The sequence below is a fragment of the Cinclus cinclus genome, chromosome 11 (assembly GCF_963662255.1).
Source record: "Cinclus cinclus chromosome 11, bCinCin1.1, whole genome shotgun sequence".
Taxonomy (NCBI): Eukaryota; Metazoa; Chordata; class Aves; order Passeriformes; family Cinclidae; genus Cinclus; species Cinclus cinclus.
In genome coordinates this window covers 4,384,684-4,403,650 of record NC_085056.1, presented here as the reverse complement: position 1 = coordinate 4,403,650, position 18,967 = coordinate 4,384,684, and the positions used below count along the sequence as shown (strand labels likewise).

The window sequence follows — 18,967 nt, the reverse complement described above, 5'->3', positions numbered from 1 at the left end:
ATACCAGAGGAAACTTTAGGGAATGGTCTGTGCTGTCAGAGAAGTGCACCAAGATAAGGTGGTATCCTTTCTTCTCTCACACTGATGGTTCTCTGAAAACTGTTTCATGTTACTAGATGACAGAAAAAAAGTAAGCAAGTGTAATTTCTCATGAGGATAACCTGGAGATGATTCTTGGCTAACTTCCTAAAGAGTGCTTAATTGCCTTTAGGTTTTCTGATTCTATCCTCTTCTTGGAAAATAGTCACAATTGGGTTGATAAAAATTACTTATTTTGGAAAGAGTGCAATCCCCTTTTAGCTCTTCTTGAAAGCCCAGAGATACATGGATGTCTAGAGAGTTCGGGGAGAAAACCTCCCTTGCAAATACAAAGGAGTGCTCATAATTTTAATGGCTTCTCTGATGTTTTGTCTATTGCAGAATATTTACAAAGGGTGATTAGAGTTCTTGTAAATACTGAGGCAGAACTTAAAGCCCTTGGCTTCATTTACAGGTCCAATTTTGCCATCAGTACAGCCGTTCTTCACTCTGAGGTTCTTTCTTACATTTGAGAAAATAACAGGACATTTAGCTGAGGAAATTGTTGTTGTTGTTGCTGTTGTTATTATTATTGTCTTTAGTTAGTATTGAATTTTGAGGAATGATGGGCTACAGTTTTCCATTCACTGCCAAAGGATGATCAGGATCTATTGTCTATCTCTGAATTTACAATATTTACCACTATTTGTTTCTAAATCTCCAGCAGCTTAGAGGTAAAATATATTTCTTAGTTTTCTTTCATAGGTATACACTTTATTTGACAGGAATTATTTTCCCTAAGGGTCTATTAAATAGTTTGAAGACAAAGGAGAGGTTGTACAGCTTTATTTTCACTTGTACATAATCCTTTTTTTATTTAATTCAGTTCATGCCTGTCAGTTCAGAGATCTTAATTCATGAAAGTACATGGCTGCATTTCTAGCTTTAGGCAGAGTAATGGTTTTGCTGTCTTTACTGGGACAATTCAATACTTCAAGTTGAGTGCATGAAGAGAGAACAGGCAGAAAGAAGAGGATTAGCTCAACCTTTGTACAGGAGCTCTACAGAATTTAAAAAAGGAAAATCTGTTTGCTCAAATGCGTTTTGTTTGTGGAAGTTCAACAGTTTCTGCATCCAGGACTGACAGCCTGACAAGTGTTCATGTAGCCATTAAGTCCACCAAAATCCAAATATATGAAGGTGTTTATGATCGCTCAGAAGCTGCAGCAATAAAAGTAAGTAATTTCCTTTTTTTTTTCCTTCTGTTTCTATATGTACTTAATCACTATAATATTGTTTCTGTCTTGCTTAATGACTCATTTGGTGAAACAGATTCCAACCTGTTTTATGCTGAAATTAATTTCCAGGAAAAGCCTCGTATACCAGAACCTCCCTAGAGTACCTGAAATGCAAAGCCCTGACCCAAGCCACAAAAGAACAAGGAGCACAGGGAGTAGGAGCTCTCAGCTGAAAAAGCCTGAATCAGCAAGCAAAACAAACAGAAGAGCAAATTGAAGAGTACTGTGGGAAATTATAACCTGAAATGAAAAACAAATCTGTGACTAGCAGAAAAAGCTGAAACAGAAATTGGATGTGTAGAAAAAGTGCTTCATGCTTCTAGACAGTGTAATTGATGTTCCACTTGGGACAGAAGAATATCAGTTGTATCCACCTGGGACAGCAGCTATTGGATATGACACGTGGTTCTTCTGGCTGAAGGGAAGATGCTGAAAGGAAAAAATACTGACCAGTAAATTATTGGAAAGTGCAAAGAGCCCATGAGAAAAGTGGCCAAAGAATTGAAAAACAAATCAGGATGAGGTAACAGAGACATGCCTGAAAACCTCGTGGTTGAACTGGAAACTTCTACTATGCTGGAAAGTCACAGAGGCTTAAAAAAATTATAAACATCAGGAAAATCACTGAACTCAAATGGGAGCCATGAAAAGCAGAGATAGAAGAGAGCTCATTACCAAGGCAGAACCAAGAAAGTGCTTGGTGGTGTATTTCAAAGAAGTGACCAGGCTCAGCTTCACCACATTTTAAAGGAACTGGGGAACCTGAACCTTTCTCCTGCCCTTTTTTGGTGTTAAGAACAGCAATCAAAACACAGGCTGCATCCATCATGCTGAAAAACATAGAGCCAGCACAGTATGACAAGACAAAAGCTTCAAGAAATGAGGAGGAAGTAAGTGAATGTCTGTGAAGAAATGATTTAGCCTCCAGAATGGGAGTGTGGAGTCAACAATTTGATGTCTGTGGTAAAGGTCCTGCACGTTGCAGGAGCATCCTAGCTTTGTCCTGGGGACAAAGTGTCCTGCAGGGATACTACAGCAGGTGAAAAGTGCTGTGACTGTAGGATTTGAAGGAAGACAAGCTGGATTTTTAGAGACTGGCTGTTCATGATTACCATGGAGTGGTTGTTCTCCAGGGAAGCCATCTCCTTTTGCCATTGAATAACTGACTTTCCAGAGTCACCACATATCATGAAGAGATTTGGATGGGAGGTCACATGTGAGATCTGCAGTGTCCCCAGGATAAACATCAGGAGCAGGCACAGAGATCAAAGTGCTCAGTGAGAGCAAGCAATGACACAGCTAGAAGTGCCAGGAGGATGCTCAGGATCATTTCTCTGCTGCTGTTTGCCACTGGCATGGACTGACTCTGGAATCAGGGTCCAGGCTTTAGTGCAGGCTCTCTTGTTGCCATGGTGTAAAGGGGCAGGGCACTGAGTTATTGTGAGGTGGCTCTGAAAAGCCATCCCTCTTCTGTTGGAAGAAAGAACTGTCCTGGCAAGGGCAGGGTGAACTTAGCCCCGAGTCAATTAACTTAAATCCATTCTCGTTGTAACACAGATGTCATGGTGATGCAAAATCCTGACAATTTGGAGGAGTCTGCCTTTCTCCAGGAAGCTCTGAAAAGAAGGAGAGATAAGGGTTTATATTCATAGCACAAGTAAGCATGGCATAGAGAAATAGGAAATAATGCAAACTCAATTGCAATCCTGGGTTAGTATACAGCTTTTAGAGATGGAGACATCTCGAAGGGGTAAAGAGAAAAGTAGGGGTTTTTTCTAGATGGGTAGTTGGCACAGAATGATAAAAACTTGTCTTGTGGCAAAGTTGTGCTGAAAAGTCCTCAAGCAGCAATCTATCATTGCTGTCAGAGAAAGTGCAGAGGCTTTGTGAGGTGGGTACTCCACACCAGCATTTCTCACCCAGTTTTGGAACATAACCTCCCTTCTGGTGTGTATGATCTATGCATTTACATGGAATTTTATTCACCCACCAGGGTGAACACGTGATCAACTTCTCATTAAAAGAAGCCTTCAGTGGTTGTATTTTATATTAAGGTGATGGACTGAGCATTGATTCAGACAGCGTCAGTCCCCTCAGCTGTTCTGCAGGGGTGTGAGTGCAGACAGGTGTTGTGTCCATGCACCACAGTGGGTGGGTGGGTAAGGAATTCATGTGGCACCCCCAGCTTTCCAAATATCCCCCACCCTGCCAGCTGTGTCTGAGGGAGGGAACACAAAACACATTTCTGTGGGGGACATGGTAGGGGAGCCTGGAGCAGAGGGGGAATCTCATGGAGCTTGCTCTGCAGTGACCAGGCATGGTGGCCACCCCAGCGTGGCTCCTTGCCCACCTCTGCCTCATCCCCACAGGCTGAGGGGAGCCAGGACAAACATCAGGCTGGAGGTGATCACTTCTGCCCCTCATCCCACTATGGAAAAGGTCCATCTCACTGTACCCTCAAGTGTGAGAGCTCATGCTCTAAATGCCAGCACATTTGTGATCATCTAAATCAAGTGACAAACACCAATCATGGAGAGAGCAAAATTCTCCAGGAAAATTTTTAAGAAGATGCTTTAATAGACCGCAAGGTATAGCTGACCTTGAGAGCAGCGTCCTAATAAAAGCAGAAGCAGCAAATGGCAAAGAGAAATGAAGATATTTTTCCTTTTGTAGACTGGTGGGAGGATGGGTGGATGAGTGTTCACAAAAGTAATGAATGATGAGCATACCTTGAGGGTGATGTTCCTTTAAAAAAGTGACTTCATCTCTCATGTAAACTACCTGCAGAGGTATGTAAACATTTTCACTGGCTGGAAAAGTGTATATTCAACAGATTTGTAATCCCGTAAAACCCCAAAGGCATAATGGAATGGGAACGTGCTCTGTTTCATGTCAGGTTTGCACCATGTGCTTCAGTGTTTCTGTCTGAAATCAGATAGATCAGCACCACGTTGTCTTGGAAGACCAGCTACATCATGTTAGCTTGGTCTATGCTAATGTAGGCTTGTGTCTCAAATGAGTCACCAGGGATTTTTAAACAGGGTTAAATACAGACGGCTAATTTGTATCTCAATCCCTTTTTCTGGCTGGCTTTTAATTTTTTTTGTTTTTTGTTTAAATAACTTTCAGAACACAGCACCAAAGCACAGTGGGTGTTAAATCTCTTTAATATATTTAATTGATTACTCCCCCTGTAAAACTTGCTGGGGCTATCAAGCCAGTGATTCCTGTCAAAACCAAGGTGAATGTCATCACTGGAGGTTAGCTGAAGACTGGATCTCAGGTGTGCTACCTGCATTCACCTAACAAAGTGCCCCTCATGGCAAACCAGCAATCACCTGTTCCCAGCCTCCCAGCACCCCCTGAATATCAATTTACTGCAGGTATTTGCTGAATGTGGAGTAGGTAAAAAGGCAAAGGTGGGTGCTTAAGCAAAGAAGGTAATCTGGGGCTCTTTGTTGAAAGAGCAGCGTTATCCATATGTGATAAAGCCCAAGACAGTTTGTGTTCCAGAGATCAAATAACCCTGGCCTGACTCATTTTTGTCACTGCCCATCAAAAACCAGTTCCACTGAAACTACACCCTAAGTTTTTTAAGCAGGAAAGCCCAACTATTTCTCAAAAAGGAAACTGTTCCTTTTCTCACTGTCTAGGAAAGTGTACTTTAAAGATGTAAAAAAAAAAAAAAAAAAAAAAAAAAAGTAGCAGTTAATCTTTTCCTGGAGCCAGTGTTTGCTACATCATGTCCATTCCTGGTGCTGTCAATCATTATCCAGCCAGCACATTGTTCAGAAGGTGGAGCTGTCAGGCAGGAGGAATGAAAGGTAAGGAAGACTCCTGCTCCTTGCTGATGCCAAGGGTAAGTGAGATTATGTCAAAGCTTTAAGCAGAGTCCCCTTTCTCTGCCCCACCCCCTGCTCCTATATAACACACACTGCATTTAGCAATACCTGCTTCCACCCACCGGCGGTGGGGTGTGAGTGGAGTGCCGGCTTCCCCCCCCACTGCCGATGGATGCTCTGGCCAGCAGCCCCCTTGGGTGGCTCTGTGCAGGTGTCACCACGCTTTTTGGGGTCACCATGCTCTGCACGGCCCAGAGGAGCCCCCTGGACAAAGCAAAGGTGCTGCTCTGGAGCCTCCTGCCCGCCCTGCTGTGTGTGGCCATGCTGGGGGCTGGCGAGGGGCTGGGGGTGTTTGTGGCCGTGTGCCTCCTGTGCTCAGCATACCTGGGGGACAGGGACCTGCTGCCCGTGGGTGACAGAGCTGTGCTCATCACAGGTAAGGTGCTGCCAGTGCGCAGAAACAAACAAAACCTGCTTTTTCTCACAAGTGGGCTGGAAAACTTCTTGTCCTTGGCTTAGTGCATGCTCGTGAGAGTTCCTTTTATCCTTTCCTTTTCTGCTTGTTTTATTTGCTTTGGCAGTGATGGTTTTTTTTCCAGGTAAATAAGTGCTCTGAAATTAAGTAGAAAAGCATCTTAATAGATGCTGTTATTTTTAGCGTCTCCTTTAATCTTTACGAGTAGCTTTTTAGATGTACTTGTGAAATTTACTGGTGCAAGAAGCATAAGAATATTTATGATGGTCTAATTTTTCAGGAGAGACAGTAATTCCCGGGAGCCCTCAGAACACTACATTCATATGTTCCTTTTCTTTACTAGAATGAATTGGGCTGGTTATGGATGTGCAGTTGTCCTTTGGGTGTGTGTGTGTGTACATAGTGCACACTGTGTCTATCGTGTATGTATTTCAAGACTGGTTTGGTGCCATCTCTTTGAAACCCTCTGTGAAATCATTTAGGAGAGAGTAATTCCCTTCACTAGCAGAGAAAGTTCAGAGCTAATTAATTCAGTCTCTATTACCACTTTGATCTACTGAAAACCCACTTTTATTTTGCAGAGACAGCATTTTTTGTAGTTTTATGGCTTTTCTCCTGTTCCCCCTAAAACTTTAGGTGTTTTTTATTTATATGTTGCTTATTTGTGTTAATCAAACCTTTAAACTGGAGTACCTGCCTACTGCTTCTTGCACCCTTAATTTGCTGGGTTTTATTTTATTTTCCATTGGTTTTTTTCCCCTCTGGAATGCTGAATTAAGTTGCTTTGGTTTATATAGCAGTTTCTAGCAGAATTTCATTTTGTTTTACAGGGACACCTGGAAATAATTAAGATTTGCCTAGCCAGCTTTAATACAGGGATTAAGTATAAAAGTTGAGAGAGGACAAGATCAGCAGCAAGTTCTCCCCTTGCAGTTTATCTGCCAGCTGGGTTTCTCTCTGCAGGTGTGTCAGATAAAAATGGATATTGGTGTGGGGAATAGGGAGCAATCCTTTCCCACCCCTGCCGACTCAGGGGATGTGCTTGCACTTGAGCATCTCCTTGCTCTTTGTCAGACTGCAAATCTTGAGGAAAAAGCACTCTCTGGGAATTTACCCACTCTGGAGGCTGAATTAGAACAGCATGAGGGAGTTAGGAACATTTAGGTATAGTCCAGTAAGGAAATGTGCTTTCCTTGTACCTGTGCTGCAACTGTCCTGAAGAAATGCAAGTCTGAACATCTCTTGACAGCTGATTAATTTGAGGAGGCTTTTCTTTGTCTTTATTGGAATCCTGTGCAATCCATGAAACCCTCCATCAACTGAAACAGAAGTTTTACTCAACATGTATTTTGGTTACATTGCTCTGATTGTGGTATTCTTCCCCACACCAACTACAGGATAGGTTTCCCTGTGCATTTGCAGGTGCAAGGTGCCTTTATGTAGATTTTGGTGTCATTTCCTCCAGTTTAGACAAGACCTCAGGCAGGCACTTTGTGAAAAGGGGTGATTTACATTATTTTTTTCTTTTTCCCTCTGCCTTTCGGCCCTGCAGGGCTGGGGAATGTGGCTGTGTCCTGAGCAGCTGCCACATATTCCTTGTGAGCCTTTGGCCAGGGGCTGGAGCAAGCTCTGCTGCTCTCCCTGCATTTTGTCACACATTGTTCTGGTCCTCTTTGGATGTTCCTTGTACCAGTGCTGCTCTGCATTATTTATTTAAGCCAGCAATTCACTGGAGTATCAGGATAAGGGAAAAACTTGGCCCAGTGGTCAAAATGCTTTTTCACATGGATAACTGTGGGCATGTGAGCAGGCTCAAAGCCACTGCTGAAACTCTGCTGTGGCTCCTCTAGTTGGGAGCAAGAGCTCCAATATCCTTAAGCAGAAGCTCCTGGCATGCAAACACTTTTGTGGTAAATGTAATAGGCATCTTCCCTAAAAATTAAATTACTACCAAGATCTGAAGTAACAGGAGTTGTAAAATTCTGTCCCTGGTTAGTCTGTGTGCAGTGGGATTAATTTCTCCAGTAAATTTGCTCTTTCCATTATTGGGGAGTGCTTGGGTGCATGTTCAAGCATGAGTTAATTGTAAATTCTCAGTAATGGGTCAGTTACAGTCAATAGTGACTGTTTTCCTTAAAAAAAGTCTTCTCATAAACCACAAATTATTTTTGGTGTAGAAGCAAGAGTGTGATGGGGAGGAAGTTATCTTTTTTTTCCCCCAATGGAGACTCCTTGAATTCTAGGAGCTGGAAGAGTAAAGCTTCTCTGGACTTCAATAACAGGTCAAGAACTCAAATCATATTTGTTTTGGAATAAGAATAACAGGGTCAAACCCAGCATCAGGCAATGATAAAAACAACTTTTATTGCTTTCTTTGGATTGCAATGCCCATCCCAAGTTCAAGTTGCATTGTATTCTGCCAATTTTCAAGTTAAAACTGCATCGTAAAACTTAAGTAATATGCAGCTGTGGCTGTGTACTTGCTGGGAATGATGAAAGAGGAAGGATTTGATCTAAAAGAAGGGTTTTTCATTAAAAGAAAAAGAAGGAAAGTCAGCCCACCCCCAAACTAAGAAATCTCTTGTGTCTGGGGTATTTGCAGGCTCCTTCATGTCTCTTTAGGGAATTCAAAGAATGCAGGTTTGTTCTGTCAGGTCAGGACTGGAGAAGCTTAATGTGATATTTGTAGTGCTCTGGTGCATCTCCAGCAAATTGCAGACTTCAAAAATGCCAAAAAGCTGATTTTTTTTTTTTCTTCCTAGGAATTAAATAGAGCATGAGTAATTATTTTCTACTTTTTCAAGATGCACTGATTGATCCAGACATTTAGTACGTGTTTTCTTCAAGCCACCTGGAATTAATATTTTTCACCTTTCAGGACTAAAGCTCCAGTTAACATAGAATCCAGAAAAGAGCATCTAACATGATTATGATGAGTCTCTTTGGCAGTCAAATTCTATTGACTACGTATTTTGAATGTAGGAGAAGGCCTGTGAATAACTGATATATTTCATGGTGTGTCAAATCACAGACGAACCCTCAGAAGTTTATAGTAGGGTTAAGTAAGGGAGTACTGCAGCTCTTTAACAAATGAGAAAATAGAAAAATATCTGGCAGGAGTTCTTTTGACTCACATAGGTTTCCAGGGTTTGGGAACTGAACGTTGATGTAGTAAATTGTTATTGCAGGAGATCCTGGGTCCCAGTGCGCAGCAGCATCCAGGAGTTTTCTGTGCTGTAGTTACTGTAGAGTATTGTGGAACAGGCTGATGCTTTGCAGTGTGAAAACTGTATTGATTTATTAAACTCCTAATTTTCCTCCCAATCTTGTCCTCTGTTAAGCTCCTGAAGCACAGCCCCTATAAACTCCTTCCCTGTCACTACCTGTGTGGCTTCACTGGGAGGCTTAGTGGGGACATGGGTGACATGTTTCTTTCCTTATGGACTAATTTGCATGAATTAAATAGCTTATTTAGCACAAAAATATTATTTAGAAACTTTCTGAAGCATTGGAACGCTTTGCAGGTAAAGCAACAGTTGCTTAGTTTTGGCTTGTTTTACAATCTGTAATAAAAAGTGCTTATCTGAGGGATCTGTGTGGTGGATGTGTGAATGAAATACTGCTACTTCTTTGAAGGAAGAAATAGAATCCAAGAATTTGCATTTGAAAGCCCTATAACTGGTTTGCCCATTGGAGATTTCAAATGAAAATTTTAGGGGTTTTTTTTCTTTTTGTTTTTTTTTTTCTTTTCTCTTAGATACTTTTGTTATCAGGTATCAGTCTGAATATTTGCGTAAAACCAAAGTAGGGCTTTGTTTCTTTTTCTATGTGTAAAGTCAGAGCATCTGTCAGTGGCAGAGGGTGAGCTGATTCCACCAGCTCTGAGTCAGGACAATATGGCCTGTCAATCTTTGAGGAGCTGGACCTTTAAATGATCCTCAAACTTCAGATCTGAACTTTTCTTTCTACTGACATATGCATTTCAGGGACTTACAATAATATTTTTGTTTATATTTGCTTGGCTTTCCAATGTGCGTTTTTTTTTTTTTTTTTTTTTTAATTACGGTGTTGGACAGTGCTACTTTCCATAGGGTTTTTTATGCTTTCAGGAAGTGACACTGGGATTGGACATGCACTGGCTAAATACCTGGACAGCTTGGGCTTTGTTGTGTTTGCTGGGGTTCTGAACAAGGATGGCCCTGGGGCTGAGGAGCTGCGGCGCTCCTGCTCCCAGAGACTCTCAGTCCTGCAGCTGGATATCACCAACACCACTCAGGTCCAGGAGGCCTACCTGACAGTCTCAGAGAAGGTGCAAAATGCAGGTACAGCTTTTTTCTCCCCCCTTTACAATGGAAGTCTTGATGTAGCAGTTTAACAAGTGCATCTCTTTACTGTTGGCTGCACTGTGGTGTGCAGAACATTTCCAGGATAAAGTCTTGGGCGTTTCTGTCCATGCCTTCTCTTTTCTGGGATATGAGAAGATGGAGTGACTGATCAAGGAGTGGGGAATGTGCAGCTGCAGATCACCTTTGTTTTGGTCTGGGGTCACCATCCAGCTCACTGGTGTAATCCTGCAGTTGTTTTCCTGGCATGTTGTAGCCTTGTGCTCTCTCCTCTTCCCAGGACTCTGGGGTGTTGTGAACAATGCAGGAATCCTGGGCTTCCCTGCTGATGGCGAGCTGCTCCCCATGAGCACCTACAGGCACTGCATGGAGGTGAATTTCTTTGGGGCTGTGGAGGTGTCCAAGACCTTCTTGCCATTGCTCCGGAAATCGCAGGGGAGGCTGGTGAACATGTCCAGCATGGCAGGTGAGCTGAGCTAAAGCACCAAATCAAGTCCTGGAGCTAATGCCAAGGAAGGTGTGGGTTAGTTTGGGTTGTCAATACACCCAGGGAATAAGTGTTAAGGTAATAAATCCAGGTTTTTCTTGAGTTTAGGACTCTACTCCCAAAAAATTATTTTTAAAGAAGAGTTTAATGTGGCTAAAAATATGCTGTGACAAAAAACCCAGTAACATTCAGGTTTTGTGTTCTAGATGCCACGAGTGATAACTTTGAGCCTCCATAAAGATGAGTGGTACATCACAGGTATCTCTAGAACATGTTCAGGCAGAAGTCTGTGACCACCTCATACTGTGATTATCTGCTGATAACTTGGGAGTGTTGTGTTTATATTTCTTTAGAAATATTTTGGATGTCTTAGAAATACTTAGGCCTAACTTAATAGTAAATTGGTATTTTTCCATGGGAAAAAAATCCAAAACATTTTTAAAAATTAACATATCCTTTCCATTTCTTTCCCCATAATTTTTGCTTTATATATACATGGATGTCTTTATAACATGACCTTCTGTTCTGGGAGGACAGCTGAGATGCTAAGCTGTAGGAACTAATGTAATAGAGTAATGCAGTATCTGGTAGCCAACAGCTGAGGAGCAAGAATGTTCCTTTGAAAAATGACACTTGCTAGAAGCAGGAGGTTATGCTGCTGGAAAGTATTTTGGAGTAAGATCTTTGGGATTTGCTGGGTCATGTGCTCCCCACATTTTTCTTTTCCCTTCTTCGTGGTTGGAGTCCCCCTGAGTCCTGCTGCATTGCTGGGGTGATTTGTGAAGGTGCTACCCAGTGTTCCCCTTATGCTGAGGATGAGGCTGCAGTCTGGCTCTGGCACTGTTTGCTCTTCATAATCCCAGATACGCTCTGTATTTGCATGTCTGTATTCCTGGTTCATTGCTGACACTCTGAGAAATCAGGGTTGAACTATCAGAACTTTCTGATGCTTAGACCCCTGTTTCCTCTGTGCACCCAAGTGAATCCCTCACTGTAGGTGTTTTGGGGCAGATACCTTAATTCCTAATGAGAATCCCTGAACTGCCTTGAAGGGATAAATGCATTTTTCACTGTGCTGAGTAGTTTGCCTTTACAGGAGCTGGTAATGACCCTGCTTAAACTCTAGCTGTCTGCAGAGATGTTGTTGCACACAGGCTGGTTTGGGTGAAGAGTTTCCTCTTAACACAAGGTCTGGGGGTCCTTTGGTAAAACATTAGTGGAGAAGTTAGTGAGGTCTCATTGTGCTGAATCTATTCCTGTCTGTGTAGGGCTCATTTAACTGGGCTCAGGTTAGCCTGACCTCAGAGGGAAAAGTGTGTGATTCAATTGGCTCAAACCAATCCAGCTTATTCAGATGCATACAGAAGAATAATTAACATATAAATGGCCTGACTTTTTCAAGGGGAATGGCTCTGTGTAAACAGCTCCTGTGATAGCTTGGTCATCCCAGCACAACATCCAATAGCACCAGTAGCTTACCTGAAAACTCCCCTGTGTCTGAGGTATTTTCCTTTAAAATACTCAAGCACGTCGAGATGAACGGTGTAGTGTGTGAAGCAGAGGCAGGATGTGCCCAACTGCCCATGCAGGCAGGAGAAGGAGGCATGTGCCACAAAGAAAGGATTGTCCATTCTGTTCCCTGCTCCCAGCACAGCCTGTGGTGGCTGTGATGGTGTGGTGGTAACACCAACCTCGTGGGAGAAGTGGGAGGGCTGAAGAAGAGGATGCTGAAGTCAAAGCATGTTTGTATTTTTCTAGCACCAAAGAAGTGACAATCTGCCAGTTTCTGGGACATCTGAACAAATGTTTCTGGAATTGAAAAAGATGGAATATAACTATAGGCAGGGGATCTGCTTCTGTGCTGGGTCTCAGGGAGTCCAGTCACTCATGGAGTGTGATTCCAGCTTTGGTTTGTCCACAGAGGTTTTACCCACTCTTGCATTGTTTTCTCTGGCTTTTCTAGAAAGAACAAGAAAGAAAGTTGGCTTTATAAAGCTGGAATTGAGATTACTTACCTTGTTCTATGGTTTATTGTAGGAGCTGGAAATTTGTGTTACAGTGACAAGAGCAGGAGTATAAAACTACTGCTTCACTGTTTATATGAACTAAAATATTCTGTGTTTCTCAAATCAACAGTCACAACTTTCAGCAGTTTTTACCCTTAAATGCAGTCCAGTTCATATTTTTCTGCCCTACAAGGTGTCTTACCAGGTGTTACTGAGTGTAACTGCTGTAAGCAACTACTCATTTACAACTTTCACTCTTTTTAAACCTCTAGCAAGAAATTATTTCCTCACTGACCTGCCTTTAACCTCAGGGAGCGAGGCATGATTTTGGTTGTGCTATAATCTCCCTTCTAAATCAGGAAAAGAAAAGCTGGGAAGAGCCACTCTCGAGATTTACCAGGTTTCTGTTGCTCCTGCAGGAGGCATTCCACTACCGAGGTATGCTGCCTACGGGGCATCCAAAGCAGCTCTGTCCATGTTTTCTGGAGTAATGAGGCAAGAGCTTTCCAAATGGGGCATTAAAGTCATGGCAATTCATCCATCAGGCTTCAGAACAGGTTGGTGTTTGACGTTTTGGGTTGTTCTTTCTGTGCCTCGTCTTTCCCTGTAGTTCAGCAGCCTCAGACAGAGCCCTGAATGATTCTCAGGGGTTGCCTCTTTTTTCTCCATTCTTTATGTGGGTTATGGAAATGAGGCTCAGTATCTTTTGTGAGATGTTCCCTCCAGCTCTGCATGCTGCCTGCCTCCCCTCTCCTGGGCAGAGCTGTCTCTGCTTTGGGACAGGGCAGCATCCGGGCAGTTGGTGCCTTCCCTTTGCTCCAGCTTTGTTGGAGCTGACTGTGTGGCCAGTTTGAGTGTTCTGGCTCGCTTGTCCTGCCTGGGAGATTCAGGTCCCACATCACTCCTCCCCTCCTCAATATCAGAGCTCTCTTTATTGAGCTGCTCTGTCTTGCATGGCAGTATCTGCAGCAGTACCTGTCATCCTGCTTGCTTGCTGTCAATGTCCTCTGATCTCTCCTCTCTACTCCTTCCCCATGTGCTCCTGCTGCTTTCTGTTCCAAATTCTCCTCCTCCTTCAACTGAGTACTTTTTGCTGAACCTGTCCAGGTTCCAGATTCATCTCCTGCTGCACATGCCCTCACTGTATCCCATACCCTGCCCAGAGCATTTTTTATGTCAATCAAATTGGTATTTTTCATAAAATATTACTTCCCTGAATGCCTCACCTCCTGGGAAGGGGCCCTGTGAGGCTCTGGGCTCTGACAGCTTTCCTTGGTCAGTGGAACCTGCCTGAGGCTTTCACCTGCAGGGCCCTGATAGCTGTTCTCAGGTTTATGGGTAAAATTGAGTCCTGGGATTTAAGATTTAAATATTTATTTAAAGATTTTTTTTTTCTTTATTTGCAATGCTTAACTTTTGGTAGTTAGACAATAATTCCCTTGGAGAAGCCCCTGCTTTAATTCTTACATTATGGGGTGGACAAATAGATTCAATTATGATTCTAAATCTGTCCTAATAGAAGGCTAATCCTTCAGGAAACGAGTTATTGAAATCCTAATGTCTCATGTGAAAGGGCAGCTTAGCACTTGGCCAAACCAAATGAATCCTGTTCGTCTTAGTTTGCCTGTCTCTCTTCAGTTGTTTATAATAAATACTGTTTGAAAACATCCACAAAATGAATTGGGACAGAATAGCAAAGTTGGGGGGCAGGGGGGAGAAAAAAATGCTGATTTGGCTGTGAGAGAGCATTTTTAGGTAGAGCAGGGAGCCAAATGTGGCATGAACTTTGTGCTTTTTGTGCAGCACAAAGTACTCTTGCTTTTCTTCCTCTTCCAGCTAAAAACACTGGCTGCTGACCAGCTGTGGTGTTTGTTCTTCACTGACCCGGCTTAGATCAACTCTGACTATTAATTGCAGATTTTTTTTTTTTTAAATCCAGCCCCAAACCCACTTGCTATCCTGTGATGTTGCTACTGCAGGTATCGAAGGCACAGCTGAGCAGTGGGATAAGCAGGAGAAGGAGCTGATAGAGAACCTCCCAGCAGACACCAGGCAGGCCTATGGAGAGGAATATCTCCTGGGGCTGAGGAATTACCTCCTCCACCTGCCCTCCCACTGTGCCCCTGACCTGTCCCCTGTGCTGGGTGCTGTCCTGCATGCTCTGCTGGCCAGGAGACCCCAGGGCCTCTACACCCCTGGCAAGGGGGCTTACATCCCCCTCTGCATCTTCTGCTGCTTCCCCCTCTGGTTCTACGACTTCTTCATTAGTAAGATCCTGAGTGCTGGCTCTGTTCCAAAGGAGCTGAAAACATCAGGAGATGAAGGTGAGAACCTCTGAGGTGTCCACTGGTGTTTATCTCACTGGATGAGGGAGCTGGGAAGAACTCTGTACAGATACTGCTTCTTATTTTGCTGTCTTTGTGAAGTTGCTTTGACACTGCCTTGCAAAGAGGGAAATTTTTGTGTTAAGAGTAATGTTGGGGAAAAGCAGTCGATAAACATAAATGGAAAGCTATTCCCAGATGGGGCATTTTTTGAGGAATTTCAGTGCTTTCCTGTTGTCTTTGTATCCTGCTTTCTGTGTAAGGTACCTCATGAAATGACATAGTTCCTGTCTGCTTCTAAAGCATCACCAACACACAGGGAGATGCAGAACGTGTTTTGTTAAAGCAAAACAAAAACCCCTAGAGAGTCACCAACCTTAAATCTCGTAATAAGTTAAATATATTCCTATTGTTGAAGAGGCTTAGAGCTGTGTAATGCAAGTCTTTCTCTACAGCTTCAGCCAAATATGTTGGGGTCTGCTGTTTTTGTTCTGTTGCTGTTGAACCTGAAAACTGATTGTCCTTTTCCCCCCAAATTTTGTTATGTATAGTTTTGAAGTTTGTAATGTATTCTCTTTGCCAGAATAAGCAACCTAAATTAGTTGTTGGGGAGAGAAATAAATGGAAACAGATCAAAGTTTTTATGAAGAGATAAATAATTTCCTTCCTACAGGAATAAAAATAGTCATAGTGGGTGTATCAGCCGCTAACTTGATCTGTCTGGGTCATTCTGTGCATTGCCTGTATATGCCTGTGCTTATCTAATTGTTAGTAAACTCTGATGTCACTTCTGCTTTTTGTACAATTTCTCACTCAAGTCTAGGTTTACAAATAATTCAAGTTTTTCCCACTTCTCCGGATACAGTCTTGTGACTCCCTCTGCTCTGGGGGGGAGTTTCTGCTCACTTGTCTAAGATCAGTAAATCTACAGGTGGCTTTGCTGGAGTCTAGTGTCCAACTTCTGATAGACTGGGGTTGCTCCCCTTCCCTAATTTCATTCCAGGATCACCAGGTGCCCTCCCTAGTGCACCATACCATAAACCCCTCGCCAATGGCAAGTGGTTGGACAACTCACCTGTATTTTTCCTACCTTATTCCCTTTTTGCATTGTTTGTCACAACCTTGGGCTTTGAAAGGGTGTGATGTTTTGAAAGAAATCCTCACTTCCCCAAGTCCCATGGTTTGGCCACATGTCCTGTCTTTGACAAGATACATTTCTTTTCCAGTGATGAAAAGCTAGAAGTGATCACATTCTGAACTTTAAACGTAGACACACTTTTTTCCTTTCCTTCCTTTCCAAGCAACTTCCAACTCTGTCATAATCCTATTTGTGTGATGTGCTCTTGCACCCAACTGGACAAAATCACTATTTAATTAACAACTATGGTGTTTATTCTATTACTATCCTGTGTCTGTTGCATCAGTGCAAGACTCCTGTAAATTCACAGAGGATGCTCAGAGGGCTCGGGCCATCATTGGACTCTGTGCTCCAGTGGGGGAACCCTCCTGTCCTGTACATTTTGTCACAGTAGCTGCTTTTGCTTCTGAGATTTATCACCTGGTGGGTTTGTATCAATGCCCTGGTTGCAGACTTTTGCTTTCCTTGGAGGAAGTGTAATGTTTTGAACTCAGGAAATCTGAGACTATTTCTCTCTCTCTCTCCCCCCAGTTTCTTCCTTTATCTATTTCCCTAATTTTTTGATGTGTCAAAAAAAGTGTAATAAAAACTATAATATTTAGTAACCAGATGGTTGTGACTCTGTCTCGTCTCACCCTTGGTGCTTTTTGGGGATCAGTGCTACATCCCCTCCCTTGTTCCTGCAGCAGGAGAGCACTGAGGGGCAAGGGGGGTTGGGGAGCTTTTCCAGGGCAGAGGGACAGATGGCAGCTGATGCCCTGCTTTGGGCAGGATGGGATCCCAGAGGACTCAAAGGCAGCTGGTGAGCTGGAAGGAAAGGTGAGTGTGGAGCTGGGGCTGTGCTGGGGAGCAGCCTGGGGTTTTTGGCTGCCTCCAGGCTGGGGGAGCTTGCTGCCAGGGAGCCTATCTCCATCTCCATCGTGGATGGAGGTGGCTGTTTTTCCCTCTACACCCAATTTGGGTGTAAATTCAATGGGCTGGAATTTTGCCCTTAGGCACACTATCCAACTGAAATTTGTCTTAGCAGCCAGTCAGCTGCTTTGCCTTGCAATCTCCATAACAATCTTTAATTGTTGCTTTGTTGTTTGTCTGTGGTTATAAAATGTAATTTTTTTTTCTCCCCTTGACTTTCCTAATAGGAATGTTATCTTGCACATTGCAGACATATTAAATTAGGCATTTACTTGGAAGTTTTGATTTCATTTTATTTTTTTTAAAGTTTTATTTCCCAGGAAATTTCTGTTCTAAATAGTCATTTTATGTTTCTTCACCTAACTACAAAGATATTTCAGCAGGCCTCTAATAATTGCGATATCAAAGACTGTTATTGTTTTGTTCCTACAGGGATCTTATTTTGTGTTTTAAAGATAATTCTGTTGTAACACATTATTGAATTATGTGACACTTAATGGGCTGTAGTATTAGAAGTAAATTTCTTTTGCTAATGGCTTGCATTGCAAATAATCCCAATGGTGAGAGTGAAGGAACTGCAGAATAAATTGTAGGTGTTTGTGGCCAAAAGGCCATGTGGATGTTAGTGCTGACACTGCTCGTGCTCTCGAGGACAGATGTCTGGGTGTTCTGGTCCTTTGCTTACCATAAAGGCTGATCTGATACAAAGATATTTGGGGAGTGGGAAGAGAGGATGTTGAGTTCTAGCAGTGGAAACTTGTATTAAAAACCCCAAAGCAAGTATTGTGATTGGGGCCAGCAAGATTTTTAAAGACATGCACATGGTGTGAGGAAAAGCATCTGCGAAGATGAAGAAATTGTCTGTGGCCCTAGAAAAGGATGATGAATAATAGTCTAAAAGGTCACTTAATGCCCCACAGTAATCAAGTGTGAATACATTACAAATACATATGTATAGAGTAAAAAGGGGTTATAAACTGTGATTAAAGAGCAGGTTTTATACACATCCCTCTGATCCCGCCTCTGGAATGAAGTTTGTGACCAAGAAGTAAATGCTGTTGGATGCTTTTTACAAAGGAATTCCCTGGCTGGTGTCCTGGGGGTCCCCCTCTCCTGCTCTGAATTCATTGCTCTGCCTGCCACACGTTCTTCCTTCACATGAGGAACTGATTTGAAGATCTGCAGCTTTGGGGAGACAGAAGGTGAGTTACAAAGCAATTAGTTTTTAGAATTTTTATTCTGGCTCCATTTGCCCTCTTCATGGGGCCCCTGATGACAACCCTGCCTGATAATATGCCTGCTTCATTGCAGCTTGGGGAAGAGGGGTAAAATATTGTGCATTTTTGTGGTTGTGTCACTGACTGGCCAAGGAGGGGAAGTTTGGTGGACGCTTACCAAAGGACCCACCTTGAATTTCATGGAGTGTTAATGTGTGAAACTGCCCCTGTGGCTGGAGGTAAGGAAAAGGGCTGAAAAATTTTAAAGTGTGCTCAGATGAGAGCTCTGACAGGGGCTTTGGGGTGGATAGAAGAGGTGATGCAGGAGGATGGGGAGCTCCAGGTCACTGAGTGTTACAGACTCATGCAGGATGAATCCTAAAACTGCCCTCAGGTTCTGCAGGAGGTTGGTGAAACCCATTTTTCACTGGGAGGTGCCAAAAACAGCAAAGGGGGAGAAAGGTAACAGTCGCTTTGTCTGATTTAATGAGCATGGACATAAATGTAATTATTTCTAAATTAAAGTATTTCAGATTCTGCTGGTTTGGGTCCCTGCTACCTTCAGAAAAGAGGGAATAATTCCTGTGTTCCTCTGCCATGTGTGAGGGGGCTTATTGTTTATAGTTGCATATGAAAAGGTTTTAGAATTTTTGTATTAATTCTTTGTTTTAAGAGGATGCTTCCAGGGAACTTTCAGTTCTGTGTGATGTCAAAACACTCTGGTTTTGCTGTAAATTTACTAGCCTGGGCATTGCAGAAGAACAACCAAAATGGGTCACATTTTATTTGCTTGAAGCCAAGAGTCCACATGTAGCCACCAGCACCCATATGGGCACCAATTATATTTGTAGCCTGTTTGGGACAAATGTGTGAATTTTGATATTTTTCCTAAACACTGTTTTTGGGA

General features: G+C 42.8%; 1 protein-coding gene across 1 annotated transcript; it reads left to right on the top strand.

The window, feature by feature from the left end:
* Positions 1–5,326: 5,326 nt before the first annotated feature.
* On the top strand, positions 5,327–14,807 carry HSD17B2 (hydroxysteroid 17-beta dehydrogenase 2). The gene is made up of 5 exons (XM_062500154.1): positions 5,327–5,594; positions 9,743–9,955; positions 10,257–10,442; positions 12,889–13,026; positions 14,449–14,807. Exons 1-5 carry the CDS (start codon positions 5,327–5,329, stop codon positions 14,805–14,807), a joined length of 1,164 nt encoding a protein of 387 aa, XP_062356138.1.
* The last annotated feature ends 4,160 nt before the right edge of the window (positions 14,808–18,967 follow it).

What these genes read in the sequence shown, in the direction of transcription:
- HSD17B2 (XM_062500154.1), top strand. Translation starts at nt 5,327, where the DNA reads ATGGATGCTCTGGCCAGCAGCCCCCTTGGGTGGCTCTGTGCAGGTGTC. An exon ending in AGAGAAGGTGCAAAATGCAG is followed by an intron (nt 9,956 to 10,256) that starts GTACAGCTTTTT and finishes TCCTCTTCCCAG; the next exon opens with GACTCTGGGGTGTTGTGAAC. An exon ending in TCCATCAGGCTTCAGAACAG is followed by an intron (nt 13,027 to 14,448) that starts GTTGGTGTTTGA and finishes TTGCTACTGCAG; the next exon opens with GTATCGAAGGCACAGCTGAG.